Genomic DNA, 22,209 nt, shown 5'->3' on the forward strand with positions numbered 1-22,209 from the left:
CTGGCCCAGGGGATCCATACTCAAGGAGTTGTTTCTAAAAACCAAGATGGGCTCCCGAGGTTTGCAGAAGAAAACAAAAAAAGTGGAGGGTTACATATCTCCCAAACCAGAAAAGAGATGTGTAAGCAAGTACAAAGAACACAACTTCAGAAAAAAATGCCAACCAAGATCACGTTTTCCACTGAGAGGCTGTCTAGCAACCCCACACAGAGACAGTACTCTGTTGGCAAGAAAGTGTAAATGATACAGGTCTGGAGAAAATACTGAGCAAGCATTAAGCTCATGTGTTCCTTCGATCCCTCACACAGTTTGATTCTCTTCCTTTCACAGAAAACCACAGTTATTGGTTACATACATACCTGAACTTGCAAAATTGTTATTTTCCCTGGCCCGCCAAACAAAAATTAGAAATTTTCTAGATTGGAAGTCAAGAGAAACAATGGTTAACTATGCTTTGCCACAAAATAAGAAAGGTCACAAAGGGAAGAGGAAGGTGCAAGCAGCTTGAAGCAAGCCTAAGACCTGCTTACATAATGGCAAGCCATGGTTAACTGATAAGTGTTTAACTAGCCCACTATGTTTTTTGAAAGTACACTAATCTATGTTCCTTGAATCGATGTGAGACATTCTAAGGTTGTTCAAAAAAAGATGAAAGTTCATCTCAATAACATTCCTAAACAAGGCTATGCATAGATTATGTGAAGTGAATGAGACTGGACCAGAACCAACCTAGAATAGGTTTATGCTTTCTTCTTTGTTATGTTCAATTATACTGCACTGTTTAAACTGGCTGTTGTAATCGTATTTGAGGAGATTCTGAAAGCTTTTAATCCTAATGTGGCATAGAAATGCCCAAGTAAAAATAAATACAATGTATTCTGCCATATCTTGCAATACTGGTTGATGATGCAGAAACACTACCTTTATTTTTTTTAATTTTTTCACATTTGTATCCTGCTCTTCCAAGCAGAGCATTTTACATGGAGTGATCTTATTTGGTCCTAGCTAAAAGTCCAGGCCTATAATTACAGCAGGGCCCTGGTGGGGTTGGGCCCCTCCACCTTCACCCTTGTGGAAATCAGCTGCCCCACCACTTATGGCCAGTGCTGTCACTTTCTCTCACACACCACAGGGTCAGCTCTGCACTGTCTCGCAGCCTGGGCTACTCCACTCCAGGGGGCTGGGGGCTGTGTGGCAAGGAGAGATGCAGCCAAGGCCCTGTTGCTGCCTGGTGTGTATTTGTTTTTCTTTAGTTATTTTCCCCTTCCTGCACCCTTCCTCCAAGAAAAGCTCAACCTAGAGTGGTGCATTGCAAAAAGATTGCCTGTCTCCCAAGTGCTTTAAGGAAGGAAGGAAAGCAGGACTTCTGGGTTTTGGTCATGGTGGATTGAGCTGCTTCTCAGCTGGGGAGCAGACCAGAGCCTCTGTTCTGGGCAGAGAAGGTGATTGCAATACCTGCTGCCTACTTCTTCCAGGCAGGGAGGCCAGGATATGCATATGAAGTTCTGAGGGGATTTACTTTGGATGACAAGGGACTCCAATGGGGTTCCTTTTTGGCTTTGAAGAGTCCCCAGAGAAGGACTGCATTCAATCATCTACAGAGGATTTCTGAGATCATTAAGTGGACTTAAATTCACCAAGATTCAAAGCTTTTTGGGGACTGATTAACATCTATCTTTGAAAAGAGCAGTGTGCAGAAGGATATCTGCATTGAAGGTAAAAGATCTATATCTATCACTCTGGGATTAATTTAAGACTAATTTAAAATAAAAGCAAAGGTCTGGATCCAATTATATCATCTTAAACTAGGGAAGATAAAGGAGGGGGTATTATTGGGACTGGTGAAATTGGAGGAATAAGACTTAAAGAGGAAAAACAATTATTGTTTTGAATACCTGTGGTTGAGAGCAGACAACCCCTCCGAAGAGAACTGCTGACTTGGTGACGATGACACAGGAAGTGGCATCATAGAAATAATGTGAGATTTCTTTACCACTGAAAACGAGACTTCGTGGCAAGAAAGGAAGGAAGAAGCCATTAAGAGAAGGGAAGACAGTAAGCCTCCCAGCTTTAAAAAAAGGGACAGAAAAGCTGCGGATGCCATTTTGAAGGAATAAGAATTTTTAAAAATCAATATCTTAAATCAATATTTTAAAAATCAATTAGGAGCATCAGGGAACAGCAATTTTGGGCTCATATAAAAGACAGACAGACACCAATCCCCAGCCTCCCACTGTTAACAGAAAGTTTTCATACGAGACAAATGCTTCTTAGTTAACACAGTTCTTTTCACCAGGCCTTAAGACTCCTTGTTAATATGAGATACATTTCAGCCTTTTCAGAATATACTCTTCGGCATACTTCCAAGAAAAATCTCTGCCCACCACTTTATACTACTACATAGAAAAAGTCAACACCTATAACTGACTAGTTTAGTCACACTTATTCCCAGTCCCATAGATAGAAAGATCTTTCAGCAACAAATCCCAATATTATAACCAAAACAAAAAAGATACACAATGTCAACAGCGCATCATAACACATTGTTTATTCGTATCGGCCCCATATTAGCAACTTGGGAAAATGTAAATGTTAAAAATATGCTGGTTTAAATTCCACTCATAGGTACCATTTGAACAGACAACTAAATTATAACCAAGTTCAAATAGTAAAGCATGATCTAAACATTAGCTGATTTCTTGCTCCCTCTAGTGCTTTGTTTTCATAATTGCATAAAGTTAGACTGCAATATTAAGAAAGGATTGTTTCTATGTGGTTTATTTGCCATGAATAGGCCAGCTTACTCCGGGGCTCATCACAGCCTGGGAGCTAAGCAGGGTAGGCCACAATCAGTACTTGGATGAGAAACCACCAAGGAAGCCTGGGATGGCATAAACCAGGGGTGTCAAACATGCAGTTCGGGGGCCAAATCAAACCCTCAGAGGGCTCCAATCAGGCCCCTGAGTAATTGGCTGTCATCTGCTTCCTTCTCCCTGTATCTTGCTTCCTTTTGTATAACAGCTTGCTTAGCAAGGCTTGATGAATTGCACAGGAGCTACAGAGCAAAACCCCTATTTTTCTCCATTGGCTGAGACTCCTCCATTGGGGAAAAATAGCTTGCTTTGCCAGGCTTGCTCAATCGCACAGCAGAGCTACTGAGCCAAGCCTTTCTTCCTTCTATTGACTCCTCCCCCTTAAAGTACCTTTAAGACCAATTAGTGCTAATGTTTTAAGTTTTTTAAAAAATATATTTGTTTTTATCTATGTTCTTTATAAAATTTATATCTCTGCTACATAATCTTAATTAGATACATACATGGCCCGGCCTCATATGGCTCAGCCCAACCTGACATGGACCGGCTCAACAAGGTCTCTTTTATATCAGATCCGGCACTCATAACAAATGAGTTCGACACCCCTGGCATGAACAGAACATATAATAAGGGTATGGAGTTCCAATCTAGGATCAGCATAGGGGTAGTATATAAACACCTAGTTTCTTCAAATGAAACTAAGTCCTCAGGGCCAGATGAACTGCGTCCAAGGGTTCTAAAAGAGCTTGCAGATGTAATTTCCGAGCCTCTGGAGAACTCTTTTATATGAGCCCAAAACTGCTGTTCCCTGATGCTCCTAAGTCCAGATATTAATTTTTTAAAATTCTTATTCCTTCAAAATGGCATCCGCAGCTTTTCTGTCCTTTATCTGTAAGGCTCTATATACAGACTTGCATATTCAAGGAAAATGAAAATGTTTCTTAAAGGAAAGTGCTATTTGGCTTGCAATTTGGGCAGAATGGGATTAACCCCAGCACAAAAATAATTTTAGCATCTTTAAAACTGGATACTTGTTGGTAGCCAGGCAGCTATGCTAAATATCCACAGTTTGCTCTTTAGACTTTATAAATATAATGGAATAAAGACAAGGGCTGAGAAACATGGCTGCTATACACAGAAACACTTATGAAATACTGATTCACTGAATACTGATTCACTGCATGGGCCATCTCACTACTATAAAATGTGTGAATGACCAAAAAAAGTAGCAGCAGTAACATCAGGAGAGGAAACTGGGTGCATCTACATACCAATGAAACCTGAAATCCAGCAGCAGTTTATAACAAACATCTGTTATCCAGTGGGAAGTCTACAAGCTTATTTTAACTATATATTTGGACCAGGCAATAGTAGAATTCTACCCAATGAGTGGCTCTCCAAAACTCTCGGGAGAGAAATCAGTTAAAACTAGAAGGTCTACAAACACTACTATCTAAATCACACACAAGCACAGCTCTCAATTTGCTTCTGCATTTCCAACAATAGAAAGATAATAGACATCTATGAGGCTGACATTACATTTTATTTTTTCTTCTCATACCACTGAATATATACAATCCTCAACATGGCCAAACCTCTGGATACTTAAATTCAAAGATCAGAGGCATGAAAAGGCAGGGCAGATCTTTCTACAAACCTGAAAAATAGCCCATGGTTGCAGAAAAATCTGAAATCTTTTTTTTAAAAAATACCACTGGGGGTTAAAACTAGAAAGGGGTGGGGGAGGAAACATGGGACCCACCAACCATCACTGCTGCTGAGGTGACAACACTCACCCATCCACACACATCAAATCAGGAAGCTAGCAGGGGAGGAGGTATGGGACCCACTGGCCCTCTGTCCCAAGACAGGTAAGGGAGGATGCATGGGATTTCCCAGCCATTACTGCTGCTGAGGTGGTGATGCTCCGCCCCCCCTCCCCTCCCCATGTCCTGCCCAGGCAGTGATGCTGGAGCGGATACTAGGAACTGTCACTGCCTCCCTGGGCACTAAGATAGGAATCTTAAGAGGCCACAGGGCGGAGAAGACGGAGAGAAGCAGGTGTCTGAGTGACTATGGAAGCTGCTCAATCAGGGAAGAGTGAAGGGGGTGGGGGGGAAATACAGGGGCAATCAGATGCCCCCTTGCCTTAAGTTCCATCAGGTCCCCACTTGTTGATATGATAAATATTAGTAAGTTTGAAAAATACTGTGTTAACTCTGAGAAATTTCATACCTTAAAGCCAAACAAATACACAGGACATTGAAGGATAAGGCTAGACATTAGCCCTTTAAAACATTTCTTAGCAAAAGGAACACTTGATTCTGAGTCTTGTTAGCTTACATTATACAGAAGGAGGAGGAGATTGGATTTATACCTCACCCTTCACTTAGAGTCTCAGAATGTCTTACAATCTCCTTTCCCTTCCCCTCCCCACAGACATCCTGTGAGGCGGGTGGGAGGCTGAGAGAGCTCTCAGAGAACTGCTCTTGAAAGGAATAGCTCTGAGGGAGTTATGACTAACCCAAGGCCATACCAGCAGGTGCAAGTGGAGGAGTCGGGAATCAAGGCCAGCTCTCCCAGATTAGAGTCTGTGCACTTAACCACTACACCAAAAGTATAATGCTCTTTGTTGATAAGTTAATGAAAATATATTCATGAAAAACACCACTTTAAAAATAAAACAGATCATCTACTCCTTAAATGACTTACTTGTATTAGATCTAAAATGCCCAGCTCACTTTCTGAAGAATCAACACAGAAGACAAAATACAATGTAGCATAATGTCGGTAAATTAGTTTGTTGTCCGATCCACCTATTAATCTAAAATAGAACAAGTGTCAAATAACATGTTACTACCAAATTTCAAGTCGCTTCAGCATCTTTTTAAACAGCAACAAACAAAACAGAGTTTAATTCTGGAACAAAGTATTTAAGTACAGTAGTCAAAAGCAGCACATTAAAATTAAAACAATTTCAATCACATCATCAGTTGCTTAATCTCCCTAAAAAAGCAAACAAATATCTATAGTGCAACAGCTACAGAGGCTGCACAGAAGCCTATCCCCACTGCTAATGAAAGAGATAAATAATTCTCAATTATACTGAAACTAAGTATTCAAATAAATTACATAAAATACATGATATCTACTTTGCTCATGAAGCTTGCACTGGTAGTACTTGATTGCTGATAATGTGAATATCTTTAGCTCTAAAGCACAACTAGAACTGCAAAATGACCTAGAATAAAAGCAAGGTTACATAAAACCTGACTGGGTAAAAGTGCTCTCATTGCCCAGTATCTGATTTACTCCACTCTCCCATTCTAAGCCTCATCTGGTACTTCAAGGAAGGGAGCAATTCATATGTAGGGTTCTTAAATAAGGCTTACAATGGATAAGAGAAGCATTAAAAAGGTAAAGGTAGTCCCCTGTGCAAGCACCAGTTGTTTCAGACTCTGGGCTGATGTCGCATCACAATGTTTTCATAGCAGACTTTTTATGGGGTGGTTTGCCATTGCCTTCCCCAGTCATCTATACTTTCCTCCCAGCAAGCTGGGTACTCATTTTACTGACCTTGGAAGGATGGAAGGTTGAGTCAGCCTTGAGCCAGCAACCTGAACCCAGCTTCCTCTGGGATCAAATTCAGGTCATGAGCAGAGAGCTCGGACTGCAGTACTGCAGCTTTACCACTCTGCACCATGGGGCTCCTAAGAAAAGCATTAAATATATCTAATTCTCAGCATACTTAAATGCAGGGCTTTTTATATATTAAAAAAAGACCCAGCAGAAACTCATTTGCATATTAGGCCACACCTCCTGACAGCACCATCGTTTCACACAGAGTTTTTTGTGGGAAAAGCCCAGCAGGAACTCATTTGCATATTAGGCCACAACCCTGGCACCAAGCCAGCCAGAACTGTGTTCCTGTGCATTCCTGCTAAAAAAAAAAATCCTGCTTAAATGCAGGAATAGGGGTAGAATAGGAGAATAGGGGCAGACAAAGCAGATATTTCTATAAAAGGCAAGAAAACCCAGATGTACAAAAAAATCTGTATGCTAAACATATTTCTGGGGGGAGGGGGCTAAAATCCTTCAAAACAACAGAAGCAGCAAAAGTAGCTTTAAGAACCAAATGTCCTTCATGGCCATTGCTAGGTAACCAGAAGAGTATTGCCAGTCTTTAAGCACTGGTTTCTGTCAGTAAAAGGCAGGGCCCTTTCCAGGGGTGTTCTCACCTCTGAAGCAGGGTTCATTAGGGCCAGGCCTGGCAGCCACCACCAAGCAACTTACCACCATGAAACTGGTATCTCTCATCCAGGCCTTGCTGCTTCTGTTCAACAGCAGCTGTCCCCCCAAAGCCAGTGTGGTATAGTGGTTAGAGTTTCAGACCAATATCTGAAACACCTGGGTTTGAATTCCCATTCTGCTGAGGAAGTTCACTGGGTGATCTTGGGCCAGTCCCACATTCTTAGCCTTACCTACCATTCAGGGTTATTGTGAGAATAAAATGGAGAAGAAAAGGAAGATTATGCAAGCCACTTTGGTCCTCATTGTAAAGAAAGGTGGGGTATAAATTAAATAAAAAATAAACATAGCTAAAGATAAAGGCAGATAAAAGGTAACTTGGTTGGCGGATGGGAAGGAGAGATGGAAAGGTGAGGATAGGGGGATTGCCACAGGGGGGAGGAAATAGTGTAGAAAGGGGATACAGGAAAAAATGAGATGCTTCTCACAAGTCCTTGCAGGCTCCTCACCACACAACTCAACCTAGCAACATGCAATTGGGCCCAGCCTGGTGGCTAACAAGGCCATCACAGTTTTCAAACCAGTTTTCGCAGGTAGAGGCTGCCAAGGAGAGAAGAGGAAGGAAAACTGAAAATGGGGTGGCAGACAGAGCTAGGTTGGCAAGAAAAGGGCAGATGTTATGCAGCCTTTCAAGGAAGATAAAGAAGAAATGGTAGGAAAGGGGGAAATAAGATTCCTTCTGCAAGTCCTTGCGAGTTCCCAGTGTGTTTGTGATACTGGGTGTTATATTATGTTTGTTACACTGTGTGTTTTGTAATATAAGGACCTTACAGTACACCATTTTTACTCTGCTAACCAACTAGCCAGAGAACCCCCAAACAAAAAGAATGAAAATGAATCCAGTATTATGATTAAAAAAAACCCTAGCTACCTATATATGGATATCTTGGCAGGAAATGCCATATTTTCTCAAACAGTATTGGTGCAAAACTCTAAGCATGCATTTGCTGACATGGCAAATCTGAGGCGCACCATTATTCACTGAAACATTTGTCTTCAGACTGCCAAAAAGGTTCTAATTTGATTTATTCTATACTTACAAGCCTCCTTCTAGGAAATTACAGACGTTTTCATCACGTTTTGACACTAAATGAAATGTTTCTCTGATAATTTGTTGCTGTGTATCTTCACTCTAAAGGAGAAAAAGAGGGGGGAATTAAGATGGTAAGGCAACAGAGTATAGTCTCTTTTTTTTAACCTGTTGACTAAAGCTCAGGAGTGTCTTTTCAGGCCAACTATACATTTTCAGCTTCTACTTAAGAAACCAGAGCATACACCAGAAAAATATACCATTACGATAAAACATCAACACAAACTTTGCAGCATACTGCAAAAGGAAGGAAAACAGTGATCTTAGCAACACTACTGAAATCATTATTATTAATACTGAAAATGAATTATTAACAAATATTCAACAAACATCTATGTTCCATTCTGAGTTAAGAGTAGGATCTAAATTAAACTATTTATAATGCATTAATTGATCAGTTAATGTTAACTCGGGGTAAGTGGAATTAGTTTTTAACCATGATGGGAGAAAAAAAAAGAAGAAACAAGGCACACAAGAAGAACTGTATGCTAAGTTTGCCAATGCAGCCTCAGAGGCATCAAACTGGGGTGGGAAGAATTCAGAAAAAAGCTGTTTTGCTCTGATGCCCCTCCCCCATCTTTTCCAAGGAAAGGGGTTTTTTTTGCTTAAATGTAAGTATTTTGCAACCTCTAATATAATACAATGTGTTCGATGACAATAAGTTATTCAATAGCTCAGTGTTTTCAGTATTGTAAAATTTAGCTTAATATCCAGTCATCCTGGAAGTCCTACCTACTGTAACTATAAGAGTTTCTGTCTAAACAAACTTTGTTTGCAATAGAATTTTTTTACCTTCAACTTTTCCTTTTTCCCTAGTTCTCAGATGACAAAAGTTAAAAACACATGTGCTATAGTACCTTGAGTGCAGCAGTCTGCAACTCTCAAATACTAGGTATAGTGACACCTCATTTCTTTACAGAAAATGAAGATCTTCAGGGCTTTTTTTTTGTAGCAGGAACTCCTTTGCATATTAGCCCTCACCCTCCTGATGTAACCAATCCTTCTGGAGCTTACAGAAGGCCCTGTACTAAGAGCCCTGTAAACTCTTGGAGGATTAGCTACATCAGGGGAGTGTATGGCCTAATATGCAAAGCAGTTCCTGCTATAAAAAAAGCCCTTAGGATATTTATATTCTAAAGCTCCATAAATATGCTGAATAATACAATTTTATATGTTAATTAAGATAAATGTTGTATTTTATGTTAAACTTGTAAAAGAAGTTTAGGATTGACAAGGGAAGTAAGTTTTGTACATATTTCTATTTCCCCTCAAATGCTAGGTTTTTTTTTTTAACTGAGAGTTCCCCCAGAAATGTTACATCTCATAATAGCCACACAGAAACACGTTTCTTTTACAGTTGTTTAAAAAAAACAGCTAAGAAGAAATTACTATATTTTGTATTTGTTATGCTTCTACTATACATTCAGGAACATCCTTAATGGGTAAGACTGAGTAGCTCTGTTTAGTTTTTCAGCTGATGAGCTTTATCTTTTTAACAAAAATGCCAGCAGCCATAAGTCATGCCAGCAAAGGGCTGTTGCCATCTACCATAAATATGGATATACAAAAATAGTATGCAAAACTACCTAAATTCAAACATTCAGAAAACAAAACAGAATTAGCTGTGGTACAAATCTAGCTTACAAACAGATAAGCATGCCAAAGCCCACTTAAATCAATGGCTTCAACACACAGCTGCACATCTTAGCTGCACAACACCACAGCGTCACAGAGATTCTGAAACCAAGTTTTAAATATTTTTGCAGGCCAAAATAATGAAATTAATTAAATCAAAATAAACAAAAAAACCCAGTTAATTAATTTTACCGACAAATTTTGGCAGAACAGAGCAAACAGTCACAAGCTTATATGGTAAAAAAGACACTCATCATACATGGTTGTACATTTAAGATACTCAGTTTTCTGCTTGGAAATACTAAATGCGTAGGATATTTCTAAAATAAGAAACACTTAGAGAAAATGGCACTTTGGATTTTCCATACACAGACAAGCACCCAGGTTCAGTAAGTTATCCCAACCTTCTGAATAAATTACAAAACAATGCCAACCCTCATACCAAAGTAGCTAAATACTGCATGTCACCAACAGGAAGAAAACCTCCACAACCCAGAAACTTGAGACTTCATCAGTGCTCAGCTAAGCTCTCCTGTTTCTCATCTTATTCACAAAGCTAGAAACTCTTATTCTGTATCTGAAGAAGTGCGCATGCGTGCACAGGAAAGCTTCTACCCAGAATTAAACGTTGTAGGTCTTAAGTTCAAACTCTCTCTTTTCAGTTGGGTATAGCACAGTATTCCCTTTACATTATCTTTCTCCAGTATTACAAAGATCCGGTCTAAGTATGCCGCAAAAGGAGACAACGGGAATCCGGCAACATGGACTCAACCACTTTGGACTGTAACAAGGAAAGCTCATTTTTTAATAAAAGCTCATCCAAGTTTAAAAGGGCAGTTCAACCAAATTATTTTATTTTAGGGAAGTGTCATGCAGCATGTGCAGTGGACATAGCTCATTTACCCAGCACCCTGCCTGACGGGGGGTTGGGTGGGGGAGACAGAAACAGTTTAGCGGGCCCGGGTATGCAACGAGGCCGCCTCAGGCTGCAGCCCCAGTATGGTCTACCTGTTATGCCACTTCAAGTACGGGAGGGAGGCTCGGCCACTTGCTGGGCCCTCTCACCACCTGAGCCTCAGGACAAGCGGAACTGGCCAGCAGAGACTCCCGTTGCCGGCCAGCCCTATAGCATTTGGGACCCCCCCCCCCGCCCGCCCGCCCGCCCCGCCTTACGTAGCGCTGGTAGAACTTGGAGAGGCGCGGCTTTCCGTGATTGTTGAAGATGAGGATCGCCTTAATCATGGCTGAAGAGAGAGGAGAAAAGGGCGGCTGAGGGGCGGAAAGTGGCGAGCGCCCCCCTCTGAGGCTGGCGACACGGAAGAATCGCCTCCCCCTTCTAAACCGGGACTGAAGATACAACTGACAACCGATCAGTGCGAGGGAGAAAATACACTTCTGCCATCTGACATATGCGGGCTAATCAGACGGCGGCTCGCAAGGGACAAATTTTCCCTCGCTCCCGCCCTGGTCATGTGTTTGCGGCCCGAGTTTATAAAACTGGGACCGAGGATGCCAATGTCACTTCCGTTCTCTGTACATCATGTCGGAAGTAACTGAAGAACAGGCATCCGTGTCGCCTCAGGAGAGGGGCGAGATCCCGGAAGGTGGAGGGGCTGCGGTAGGGGTGCTGGAGCCGGCTCCCGCCTTAGCTGTTTCCCCGGTGTCTGAGGAACCTGCCGGAGACGCGAAAAAGAAAAGTAACGTGGCGGTGGCCGAAAAGGGAGCAACATTTTGCCGTGGTGGGCCTGAGGGTGGCTGATAGGAATGCTCACTGGCCTGGAGAAACAATAGCAGAGGCATAATGAGATGTTGTTTACCTCCCTGCTAGGAAAAGCTTATATGGCCCATTTCCACACTCTAAGGCTGCGACCACGCACATTAAATAATCCAGTTCCAATCCACTTTCAGTGCATTTTCCAACTGGATTTTACTGTCTGATCTGGAAAAAAACCAATTGGCAAGTGCATCGAAAGTGGATTGTTTAGTGTGTGTGATTGCAACTTAAACCTCTGTTAAAGGTGCAGAATGTTTTTTTCCAAGCAACTATGATGAGTTACCTTACATCAGGCACCTAGATGGTGAAGAGCTGATATGATTCCAAAGTCAGGGAGCCTTTCAAGTCCCTAAGCAGATCTCACCAACTGCTGTCAGCTTGCCTGCTGAATTATCCAAAAACTCTTTAGTGCCCATCAGTTCACAACTCAGTGGTTGGGTACATACCTTGCATGAAGAAGATGCCAGGTTCAGACTGTGTAGCAAATGTTTGCACATGAAATCAGAAACTGCCTTTTCCTGAGTTCAGACCATTTCACTTTTTGTATTGTTTTAACTAGAAATGCTTCTGTTGAACCTGGGACCATCTGCATGCAAAGCAGGTGCTGTACCTTGAGGCTATGACTCTGGTATCAGTGTTAATAATAGAATTGGATAGACTAGTAGTCTGAGTCATACAAGGCAGCCTCATATGTGCTATCCAGGTTTTAATAAGTGAGATCAAATTACGGTTGTCAGGTCCCTCCTGGCAACCAGCAGTGGGGTGGAAGGCACTTTCCGGGGGGGGAGGGGGCGGCTAGGCTGGCAGAGCCATTTCTGGTGTGCAGTGGAAGTAACATCACACAGCCTGTTACAAGGGAACACTGATATTTGGGCAAAAACTTCATGATTGACTTCTTTTTGCCATAGTGTTTTTGCACAAGTACCAGAGCTAGGCATCCCCCACTTGTCATCTAATTGGGACAGGGGGTCCCCTACTTCAGCAGAGGCCTTGCAGCCCTGGATGAAATGTTTTCTTGTGGATTTCTATAAGAATCTAAATCCTTGAGAATACTTTTCCTGCTACTGATTTATTATCTTATGCCATTTTTGCCCAGGTTATCTCCCAGGGTTCAGTGATTTGGGAAGGGCTTTGTCTTGTTTCACCAAGCATTGTGGTGTACTCAGGTACTTCCCAGCATTTCCCTGGCTTTTCTCTGATCTTTCCTAAACTTGGTTTGCTTGATATTTCAGGAAAGATCATAGTAAAGCGTGGATGGCTGCCGTGTGGGTGGGAAGATCAGTGTTTTCCTGCATGGTTGATCTTTTCCATAAACCTATCCCTGCAGCGGCCATTTTCTCCCATACCATACCAAACCTTTAATGGCATAATAGATTCAGATAAAAATACACAGAATATACAAATTTAAACATTGGAGATAAAATCAAAATGAAACCGAGCTTACAGATGCATTCAAACATGGTCAGAATTAAATTTAAGGATGTCAGCCAGAAATTTTGCCACAGCCTCACTAACCACCTCCTCAGTATCACTCAATAAATAATAACAGGGTGGTAGAATAGACAAATCTGGGGGAAAAGAAAGCTTGCCAAATAAATCTTTGTGGAGGTTATGGTAAAAAGAACAATCAAGCAATATATGCTGGATTGAGTCAGGAGTGTTTGCTCCACAGGAGCAAAATCTGTCGGCTAAAGGGACTCGCTGATATCTCCCTTGTAAAACTTTGGAGGGAAACGCATTTAGTCTAGCCAACATAAATGCCTTGCGATGACTTGGAGTGGTTAAGTCTGATAGATAATTGGGCATTTTGCCACAGAAAGCATAGAGACCTAAGGAAGCTGGAGAGCAAATATAAGGGTCAGTTGGCCGTAATTTCGTTTCCTCCGATTCCCACAGTCTCAATTTAATACATCTGAAGATATATGACTCATCAGAGGTAGAAAAATCATCTACCCCTAACCCCAATTGATTGAGTTTGGACAGAAGCACTGCTGTCCAGGATGAAACATATAGGTCTCTTTTCATACAATCAAGAAGGCTGTTGGGATCTGTTCTAAAGTGAATTTTGAGCCAGAATTTAAACACTGCAATCCAGGCTTTTGTCTCCACCAAAGACTGACCCACTTCAGAGCAGACAGCAAAGTAGGACACACATTTTGGCAAACCAAGAATTTGTCTAAAGAATGAGGCTTCAATGCCCTCCACTTTCCTGGTAAAAGCTGAGATCCATATAGGGATACCATAGAGAGTTTGGGCAAGCGTTTTGGCTTTGAACACTTTAATAGCTGCTGGAACTAATTGGTTGCCCCTTGCTAATGAAAAACTGTTTAATTTGAGCAGCTGAACATTTAGCCAAGTTGACGGTGTTGTTACGATGTGAAACCCAGCTTAACTTGTGATTAAAAGTGATCCCCAAGTATTTAAAAAAAATTGTTTGCTCAGTTGTTGAGTTGCCAATAAACCATCTCTGTGGGCGCCAGCAATTTGAAAAGACAACTACTTTAGATTTGGCATAGTTGATAGAAAGTGAATTACAATTACAGTAGTCATAAAAGGCATTCAAATACCTTTGCAGGCCCACTCTTATACAAGAGAGGATGGTAGTGTCATCGGCATAAAGTAATAAGGGGACCGCTCGGCCTGCAAGTTTAGGCGGATGACCGTTAATAGGGTTCAAAAATTGTGCCAGGTCAGTTAAAAATAAATTTAAAAGATGAGGGGCCAGCACGCAACCTTGTTTAACCCCCCTTAACACTGGGATTTTACTAGTCAAGTCACCGCTAGAAGAAAATTTCACTTGGCAAAAGGTATTCGAATGAAGTTTCCTCAAGAGAAACAGCAGTCCATTCCGAGGTAACCTAGCTTGATCCATAGTTGGGCTCTATCTATTGAATCAAAAGCACCCTTCAAATCGATGAAGGCAGTGTATAATTTTTTTGACCCAGTATGCATATATTTTTCAGCAAGGAAAGCCAGAGTGCAGCAGTGATCCATAGCAGATTTGCCTTTGGAGAAGCCAATCTGTTCAGGACCTATGATGTTGCCTAGGCGCATCCAGTCAGTTAATTGGAGTTCTAAATGTTTTGCATACAATTTGCCCACTATAGATAATAAACTAATGGGGCGGAAATTTTCTGGTAACTCCAACCCCCCCTTTTTGTATATTGGGATAATTATAGAATCAAGCCAAGAGTCAGGGATGGAGCCATGCAGATCGATAAAAGAGAACAATTTTGCCATTTTCTCCCATTGCCTATTGCCTGTTCTTTTTAAAAATTGCTAAAGCCCTGATTGCTTAGGGGAGGGGAGATGGCCAGTGCTTGGGGGACTGAGGCAGGGAAACTGCAAGAAATGTGCACATGGAAGTCCTGTTGCTGCTGTGCTTTATCAGCAGCAGCACCACAGTGGGACAGACCACACAAACCACTTTCAATATGGAAAGCACCCTAGTGTTCCATGAAGGTGCATCTCTGCTAACAATTGAACTGAATGTTAGTCATAACATTTCCTAACTCCACGTGGAACCAGAAGCATTTTCTTTGCCCTATATGTTTAAGATCAGTATTTTGGGGGAGAGAACAATGTAAGCCGCTTTGGATTCTCATTGGGGATGAGGTGGGGTATAAATTAAGTGGGCACAAACTGGCTCACAAACCTTTGTTCATGATTAATTTTGGCTGGTTTGTGGTTAATGAACTAAAGTTTGCAAAGTGCAACCCAACCATGAACTTTTAAGGCAGTTTGTGGGGAGAAAAAAGCAGGGGACTGACTGTCCAAGAAAGCCTCTTTAAACAGTTGAGCCTCACAGAACAGTGTGCTCAGTGCAGCTCAGCTGTTTAAAGGGGCTTTCTTGAGTTCAGCTCTGAGCCATTTAAACAGAGACAGCTTAGCAGCACTCTGCAACTCAAGTGTTTGGTTTAAATGGCTGGGAGCTATTGAAATGTCTGCTTTTTGCTCCCCATGAAATGTGGCAAGGAGCAGAAAGGAAGAGTCACAAACCCATATGAACTGATTTGGTTTACAAACCAACCTCCTGGTTTGTATAAGTTTGTGGGCACAACTTGAGTTGGAAAGGCCACAAGTATGCTTAAGTAACAAGGGTTAACACACAGCTAGGCCTGATTGAGAAGAAAAAAAGACAGAAGAGTTACCAACATTCCAGTATAATCTATAACCCTGCCCTGTGCCTTACTGTATCCTAGGCAACAATAAAAGTAGAGCTCCCAACTGGGTTTATCTGGTCAAGGTGCATGTGAAGTAGAATTTCTTTCCTGTCCAATGAGATGCTACGAGCCTGGAAAAACGTATCAATGGTGTATAGCTGACTCTTGCAAAGAAATTATGCAGGATGTTGCAGTCAATTAGTATGTGTATGTGATAACATGTGTCAACATGTCATCAAGTGTATATAAAACTGTGACCATTTTGAAAGAGTTCAGAGTAGCTTGGTATGCCAGCTTTGGTTTGGCTCTGCTCTCCAGTTATTGCAATAAATGCTTTCCCCCCCTTCCTCCTCACCTGGACTTCAGCTGTATGTCTTTTATTGGCCAAGGGCATTCAGATGTGCAGATCTGTACAACAGGTTTATGGTTCAGCCAAGAACCAAGCCACAAAAATGTGGTTTGTGCCCATCCCTAAAATGAACTACAACAAATAAACAATTTTCATAATACTACAGCTGACTTCTCTTTGCTCATTTCCTTGGTGTGTATTTCCAGGTTTTTTATTTAAAATATTGTTTATGTTCTAGTTGATGTTTTGCTTAAGGCTGTTGGAGATACCCCTATAATGAAGACCAAGAAATGGACTGTAGAGAGAACTCGCACAATCCAGGGGCTCATTGACTTCATCAAAAAGTTTCTCAAACTAATGGCCTCAGAACAGCTGGTATGTGATGGTTTTTCATTCCTGAATGGGAAATAGAGGGAAACTGTAACAACATAAAGAGAGCCCTACTTGCTCAGACCAGAGGTCCATTTAGGACAACATTCTTTCTCTGGCTGTTGCCATCAGCCAGATACTGCTGGGAATGCCACAAATTAGGCATGAAGACATCACACACACACAATCCTCTTAAAAGTGTATCTATGAATGTATATACCATAGTTACCCAAAAGTTAGACACATCCCCCAATGATATACACACAAAAAAGTTATTACTGTATATATTTATAACTTGTATGTGACTGTAAGATGATCCCCCTCTTTTTCTTGATAGCATGCCTGGAAAAAAAATAGTGCTCCTTTTGGGTAAATACAGTGCCATAAATAGTTTCCACTGTTTTGAGCCCCACACCCTACTAGTCACCCTGAGCCTTGCTTGGTAAACTATCATGTAAACTGACAGAATAGCGCCAGGAACACCACTGTTACTGCCAAGTTATGTTAAATGTATATTTAGAATGGTTTTTAGATAATGTTGATTTTAATGTTTTGTATAACTACTGCATTGTATAATTTTATGGATGTTAGCCGCCCTGAGCCTGCTTAGGCGGGGAGGGCGGGATATAAATAAAATTTTATTATTATTATTATTATTATTGGTGAAGAAAGGAGCAAGATAAAAGTCAAATAAATATTTATTGGAATTACTGCTATGCATGTGACTAAAGTTGGGGGGGGGGGCTTATTTCTGAAGTAGCTGAGTAATTATGGTTTCTGATAGTTTAAATGTTGCATCTTTTGTTTGTCACTGGATATAGATTTTAGCTAAGACCCAAAGAATGCTTAACTTGATACAGTGTATCTCTTTTTTGCCATGCAGTTTATTTATGTGAATCAGTCCTTTGCGCCTTCACCAGACCAGGAAGTTGGAACACTCTATGAGGTCATTCTCAACCTTGAAATGTTTTTATTTTGTTGGTAACAGAAAACTTGTACTAGTTTGGTCACTCCATATTGTTTCCTGTCCAGATTAAATATTTTAATAGTACAAGAACTAGTCCATAGGTGGCAGTGTTTAATAAAACGTCAGTAAAAGATGCTCCTCATTCACCTCAGGACCTATAGTATAGGTTCTACTCTCTTGCATACTCCCTGTAACCTCCTATTGAATCTGCTTATTTTCCTCTATATTTTATGTTTTATCTTCATTGCTTATCTAACAGCAGTAGGGATAAATTTCACCCACTCTGAGTGAACTGATTATTTTGTTTATTAGATCTTGTTTTAAAGTGGTCTTTCTCTTTATCCCCTCCCCCCACCCCAATCACTGTGCATATGAAGCTACCAGCTTAATGGATGTAGGCTCCAGTACATCTACTGAAGCGAGCCCTGACTCACAAAATCTTATGGTGGTCTAAAGGTGCCATTGGACCCCTGTTTTATTAATCATTAGAGCTGTCTTCATATATTGGGCCCTACTATACAGCTCAATAATGGGATTCTGTCACCACATAGTAGAGCAATAACACCTTGCTGCAATCAGGATTAAATTAACATGAACATTAAATTGCTTACTTTGCTGCTAGCTTAACTTTTTTTTTCCTCTTATTTTTGTCTGTTCCTGATTCTTTGACAGTGCTTTGGAAGTGATGGCAAGCTGGTACTGCATTATTGTAAATCTCAAGCCTGGGGATGAATTAAGACCTGCCGTTCCTTAGGACTGTTAGAGAGAAATGGGCTCAGAGATTTCCTGTGGACAAATTGAAAAGATGTTGGCACAGTTGCCCATGGAATTCACTTTATTCTCCCTGAAGTTTTTTCTACAGGTCAGTGCAGGTGATTAGAAGAACTACATAGGTTTCTCAGCATGATAATTTTTTTTCTTTGTTTTGTGGAAATAATTGTGCCCTTGAGCAATACACTCCAGAACTCTGAGGTTTCTTTCTGGAAAACGGATACTGCTGCTCCGATTTAAGGGTCCACAGTTCACCAGCTCATATGGAAGTTTATACCCTCTCCCTACAGAAGAATGTTTACTGGTTAGTTTCTGTACCTTAGATAAAAGAGTAAAAATTTCCATTTTCTGTTGTCCTTGACTCCTTGTTTGAAGTTTGAAGTGGAACTATGTTCCACTTTCTAGTTCCTTTTACTTGAAATTGTATTTCAGTTAGCACACCTCCATCTCCCTCAGATTACAGACTTTGTCTGAATACAATTTGTGATATGGCATGTTTTTTGTGGGAATGCTCTGCCGTTAAAAAAAACACACCAACCATTCTGTGCAACCTGTGCTTGTTTTCTAATATAATATGTTCAATATTATTGCTGTATGGTTACTTACATCAAACAAGTTTCAAACATGAAAACATTTGATATTCTGAAACTGATTATCAGAGTCTGAATGTGAGTATTAGACTACCCTGCTGCCAGTGACTCATGCTCATTGTGCTTCCTTATCCTAGTTTTTTGGTATTGCTCCTCCAAGATGTTTGTCATCATATGCTTATTTTTTTTACAATCCCATGCCTTTTCAGAACTTTTTTTTGCCATATTAAATGCGAGTTCTTCTATGGTTATGAAAGGTAAAGTATATTAAGTTATCTTATTCAGAAAGGACCTGTTTGTGTTTGGTTTCACTGATTCTTTAACACATATGCAGTTGCAATGTCCCTTTTATGAGGTTCTCGAAATGTGTTACATTATTACTCTTTTAATTGCTTGTCTTGGATTATCTGTGTCGGAGGTAATACCATTTCTATTGAGTGATTGGGATCCTAAAGTTACACTGGCAGTTGCAAATTTTATTTCAGTCCTTATGTCCCTTAAGCAACAGGTTTAAACAATTTCTCTGCACATGTATCAAGGAGCTTCCAAGGGATAAAGGAAATTATCCTACTGCACTGACTTTTCTATGCAAGCATATAAAAGGGAACAGAACTCAACATTCCCATTGAAAGGATGCTATAATGATGTGGTCATTTCAAATTATAGGAATCTGCTATTCTGATAGACAGTATAAAGACCTGCTGTTCTGATAAAGTAAAAATGTTCTTGGTAAACGCAGTAACTGTATGGATTATGGAGTTACACTTTGGTTTAGTCCAGTGAGTATAATTCTTCACAGACAGCATGACAAAAAGCAATCCTAGGCAAGTCTGCTCAGAATCTTACTCAGGCTTATTCAGTGGGACTTACTCCCAGGAAAGAATATTTAGGATTGTTATTGTTAGAATAATGGCATTTGAATTACTACAGAAAATGCATTTTAGAGCAATGCTTATTCAGTGACTGTTTTGCACCTCCTTTCAAATATAGACTTGTTGTAGGAAAGGATTTATTTCATCTCCTGTTTCCCCATGGTAAGAACCAACTCTAACCACTACATAAAGTAATGGCAAAACATAAGTGTGCTTTTTGAACAGTTTCCTATTTTACACCTTCTGCATTCATCATTCTACTTAGCATCTATTTTCTGTCCCTGAGGGTATTTACTTTTGCCATTACTTGGTGCATTGAAGTATACACTGATCCCACAGTATGTACATTCAGCACCTAATTCCCTTGTAGAGTCTTCTTGACCTTTAGGCTTTCATCTTGTCTCCTTTTCAGCAGGAACCTACTAGTTCCTCTTTAGAATCATAATGGTAAATGAATAACTATGAACACTCAAAATGACCTTGGAGGAAGGGAGAGATCACACATTAGCTTTGCTCATCTTATCCTCAGTAATTGAAATAACAATTCAGAGAAGACTTTGCTGGTTGGAATTCAGCATTTGCCTCTGATCAACAGTGGAATGCTGGTTTTCAAGTAGAGCCAAATTTTATTTACTCTCATTAATCATAATTTTTGGTATTTATGGTTTCCAAAATATTTCCTTAATAATTAGATTGTTATACTTAATTATTTTAATGTCAGCTATTTTTTTTTGCAACTTCAAAAACATTAGTTGTTTTGTTAAACCAATTTCCTAGAACATGTTTGGATTTATTAAGGCCCAATGTATTATGCAAAACAAAATATGTAGCTACTTTTATGAAAACTGTTATGAATCTGGTGTTTTATTTTTTTATCTGATTTTTCTTCCATTGTGGAATTCAGGGTGGCCTACATAGGCTCTGAAGAGGTCTCGCACCCAGATGCTAACCAGATTTAGACTTAATTAGCTGTAGCATGGTTTCTCTGTTTGCTGGCTAGAATAAGGGCATCATAACATGACTATGGACCAACATATCACTGGGAAATTCCACATCAGAACCACTGTAAGCTGAGCCACATAGATTAAGCCATGCAGCCAAGGTTTCGGTATAATGCAAATAGTAGTTGTCCATGGACCAGTTGCACTGGATGAATTTCATATGATTCAGGCTTGAAATTCAACCATTTTCTGTACATTTATGAAGACCGCTAAGTTTACTAATCCAGGTGGAGTGCCACTAATTCTTTAAAATTGTATATATGATTTGAGACAATGCTTAGGTTTGTGACTTAGTGTGCTACAGAACATACAAGGTAAGTACTGTGCAAACTGCATCTCTTTAACCCAACACCCCTGTACCATAGATTAGGGACTAGATGTTCAAGTTTCAGTAGGACCTTTTTGTTTGAAGAACTGTTATTGCTAATTGTGCTTGGGGATCCAATGGCTGTATATGGCTGTTTTCAAGAAACAGCTTTCAGAACTGGGTTCAAAACACTGAGGCAAACACTGTGAAGTGAGCCAGAGAAGGTGCTTGAGAAACCAAGATAAACTTAAGACCATTTGAAAAAAGAATAATAATTAATTTTAGGGATGTATTAAACTTAAATGTTGTGAACCACAGGAGGATGGTGGTTCAGTGGTGGAGCCTCTGCTTGGCATGCAGAAGGTCTCAGGTTCAGTCCCTGGCATCTCCACTTGAAAGGACCTGGCACTAGGTCATGTGAAAGACCTCAGCTTGAGAGCTGTATGAATGGAATGTATCAGGCCCTTATGAGGGGGACTGTGGGGGCACAGCCCCCTGACTGCTAGGCAGGGCCCCCTGACTTGGGGCCCCTAACCAGCCTCCAGTGCCTCAGCTGCATCCTTCTCCATTCTGTCATCATCATACACCTTTGCTTCTCCTTGCTTAGGAGATGTGATCATACACTTCTGCTTGCTTAGGGGCCGGAAGAATTCTCTGACCCCTCAGCAAGCAGAAACAACAGGGCACTTTCAGTGCCCAGGACTGAAAGTTAAGCTCCATCTTGTTTCTGCTTGCTTAGGGGCTGGAGGAAATATCTGACCCCTCAGCAAGCAGAAACAACGGGGCACATTCAGCGCCCAGGACTGAAAGTTAAGCTCCACGTTGGGCTGAAGTTGGGCTAGAGGGTGCCTGTAAGAAGAGGCCATTCCAGCCCTCAAGTGGGGCGGCGGTGGTAGGGGGCGGATGGCTCCATTGCAGACAGGGCAGGGTAAGGTAGGCTGGCGCACACAAGTGGAGATCCCGGCTGCAGTCCGGGGCTGGGGATCAGTGGAGAGGTGATGTTCGCCTGCAGGGGTTTTCTGGCAGGTCTTGCTGGCCACCCGAGTGAGGGTGGGAGCTGCGCTTGGGCAGCCTCGACTCGCCCTCCGACAGGAAAAAAAATCCAAATTGGAGGTCTTGTAGCCCCAGAAATCAGTTGCGACTTGGTGGTGCCTTCCACCCCCCCTTGTCCTGCCGGGCTTGCTTAGCTGGAGCATGCTA

The 22,209-nt window shown here is 41.1% G+C and overlaps 2 protein-coding genes across 3 annotated transcripts in view; one reads left to right on the plus strand and one right to left on the minus strand.

The window, feature by feature from the left end:
* AP3S1 (adaptor related protein complex 3 subunit sigma 1) overlaps positions 1-11,376 on the minus strand; it is a 27,757-nt gene extending 16,381 nt beyond the window's left edge. Inside the window, exons 1-3 of one of the 2 annotated variants that reach the window (XM_060235566.1) lie at positions 11,020-11,376; positions 8,162-8,253; positions 5,526-5,637 (exon numbers count right to left, since the gene is read on the minus strand). In XM_060235566.1, the coding sequence (XP_060091549.1) occupies positions 5,526-5,637; positions 8,162-8,253; positions 11,020-11,088 (273 nt within the window). In that variant the 5' untranslated portion in view covers positions 11,089-11,376. The remainder of the gene's footprint in view (positions 1-5,525; positions 5,638-8,161; positions 8,254-11,019) is intronic. The other variant, XM_060235567.1, reaches the window with a different exon arrangement.
* Positions 11,136-18,592, plus strand: ATG12 (autophagy related 12). Its single transcript, XM_060235568.1, has 4 exons — positions 11,136-11,543; positions 16,371-16,507; positions 17,385-17,447; positions 18,141-18,592. Exons 1-4 carry the CDS (start codon positions 11,387-11,389, stop codon positions 18,198-18,200), a joined length of 417 nt encoding a protein of 138 aa, XP_060091551.1. The 5' UTR covers positions 11,136-11,386; the 3' UTR covers positions 18,201-18,592.
* The last annotated feature ends 3,617 nt before the right edge of the window (positions 18,593-22,209 follow it).

Source organism: Heteronotia binoei, chromosome 4, assembly GCF_032191835.1.
Source record: "Heteronotia binoei isolate CCM8104 ecotype False Entrance Well chromosome 4, APGP_CSIRO_Hbin_v1, whole genome shotgun sequence".
Taxonomy (NCBI): Eukaryota; Metazoa; Chordata; class Lepidosauria; order Squamata; family Gekkonidae; genus Heteronotia; species Heteronotia binoei.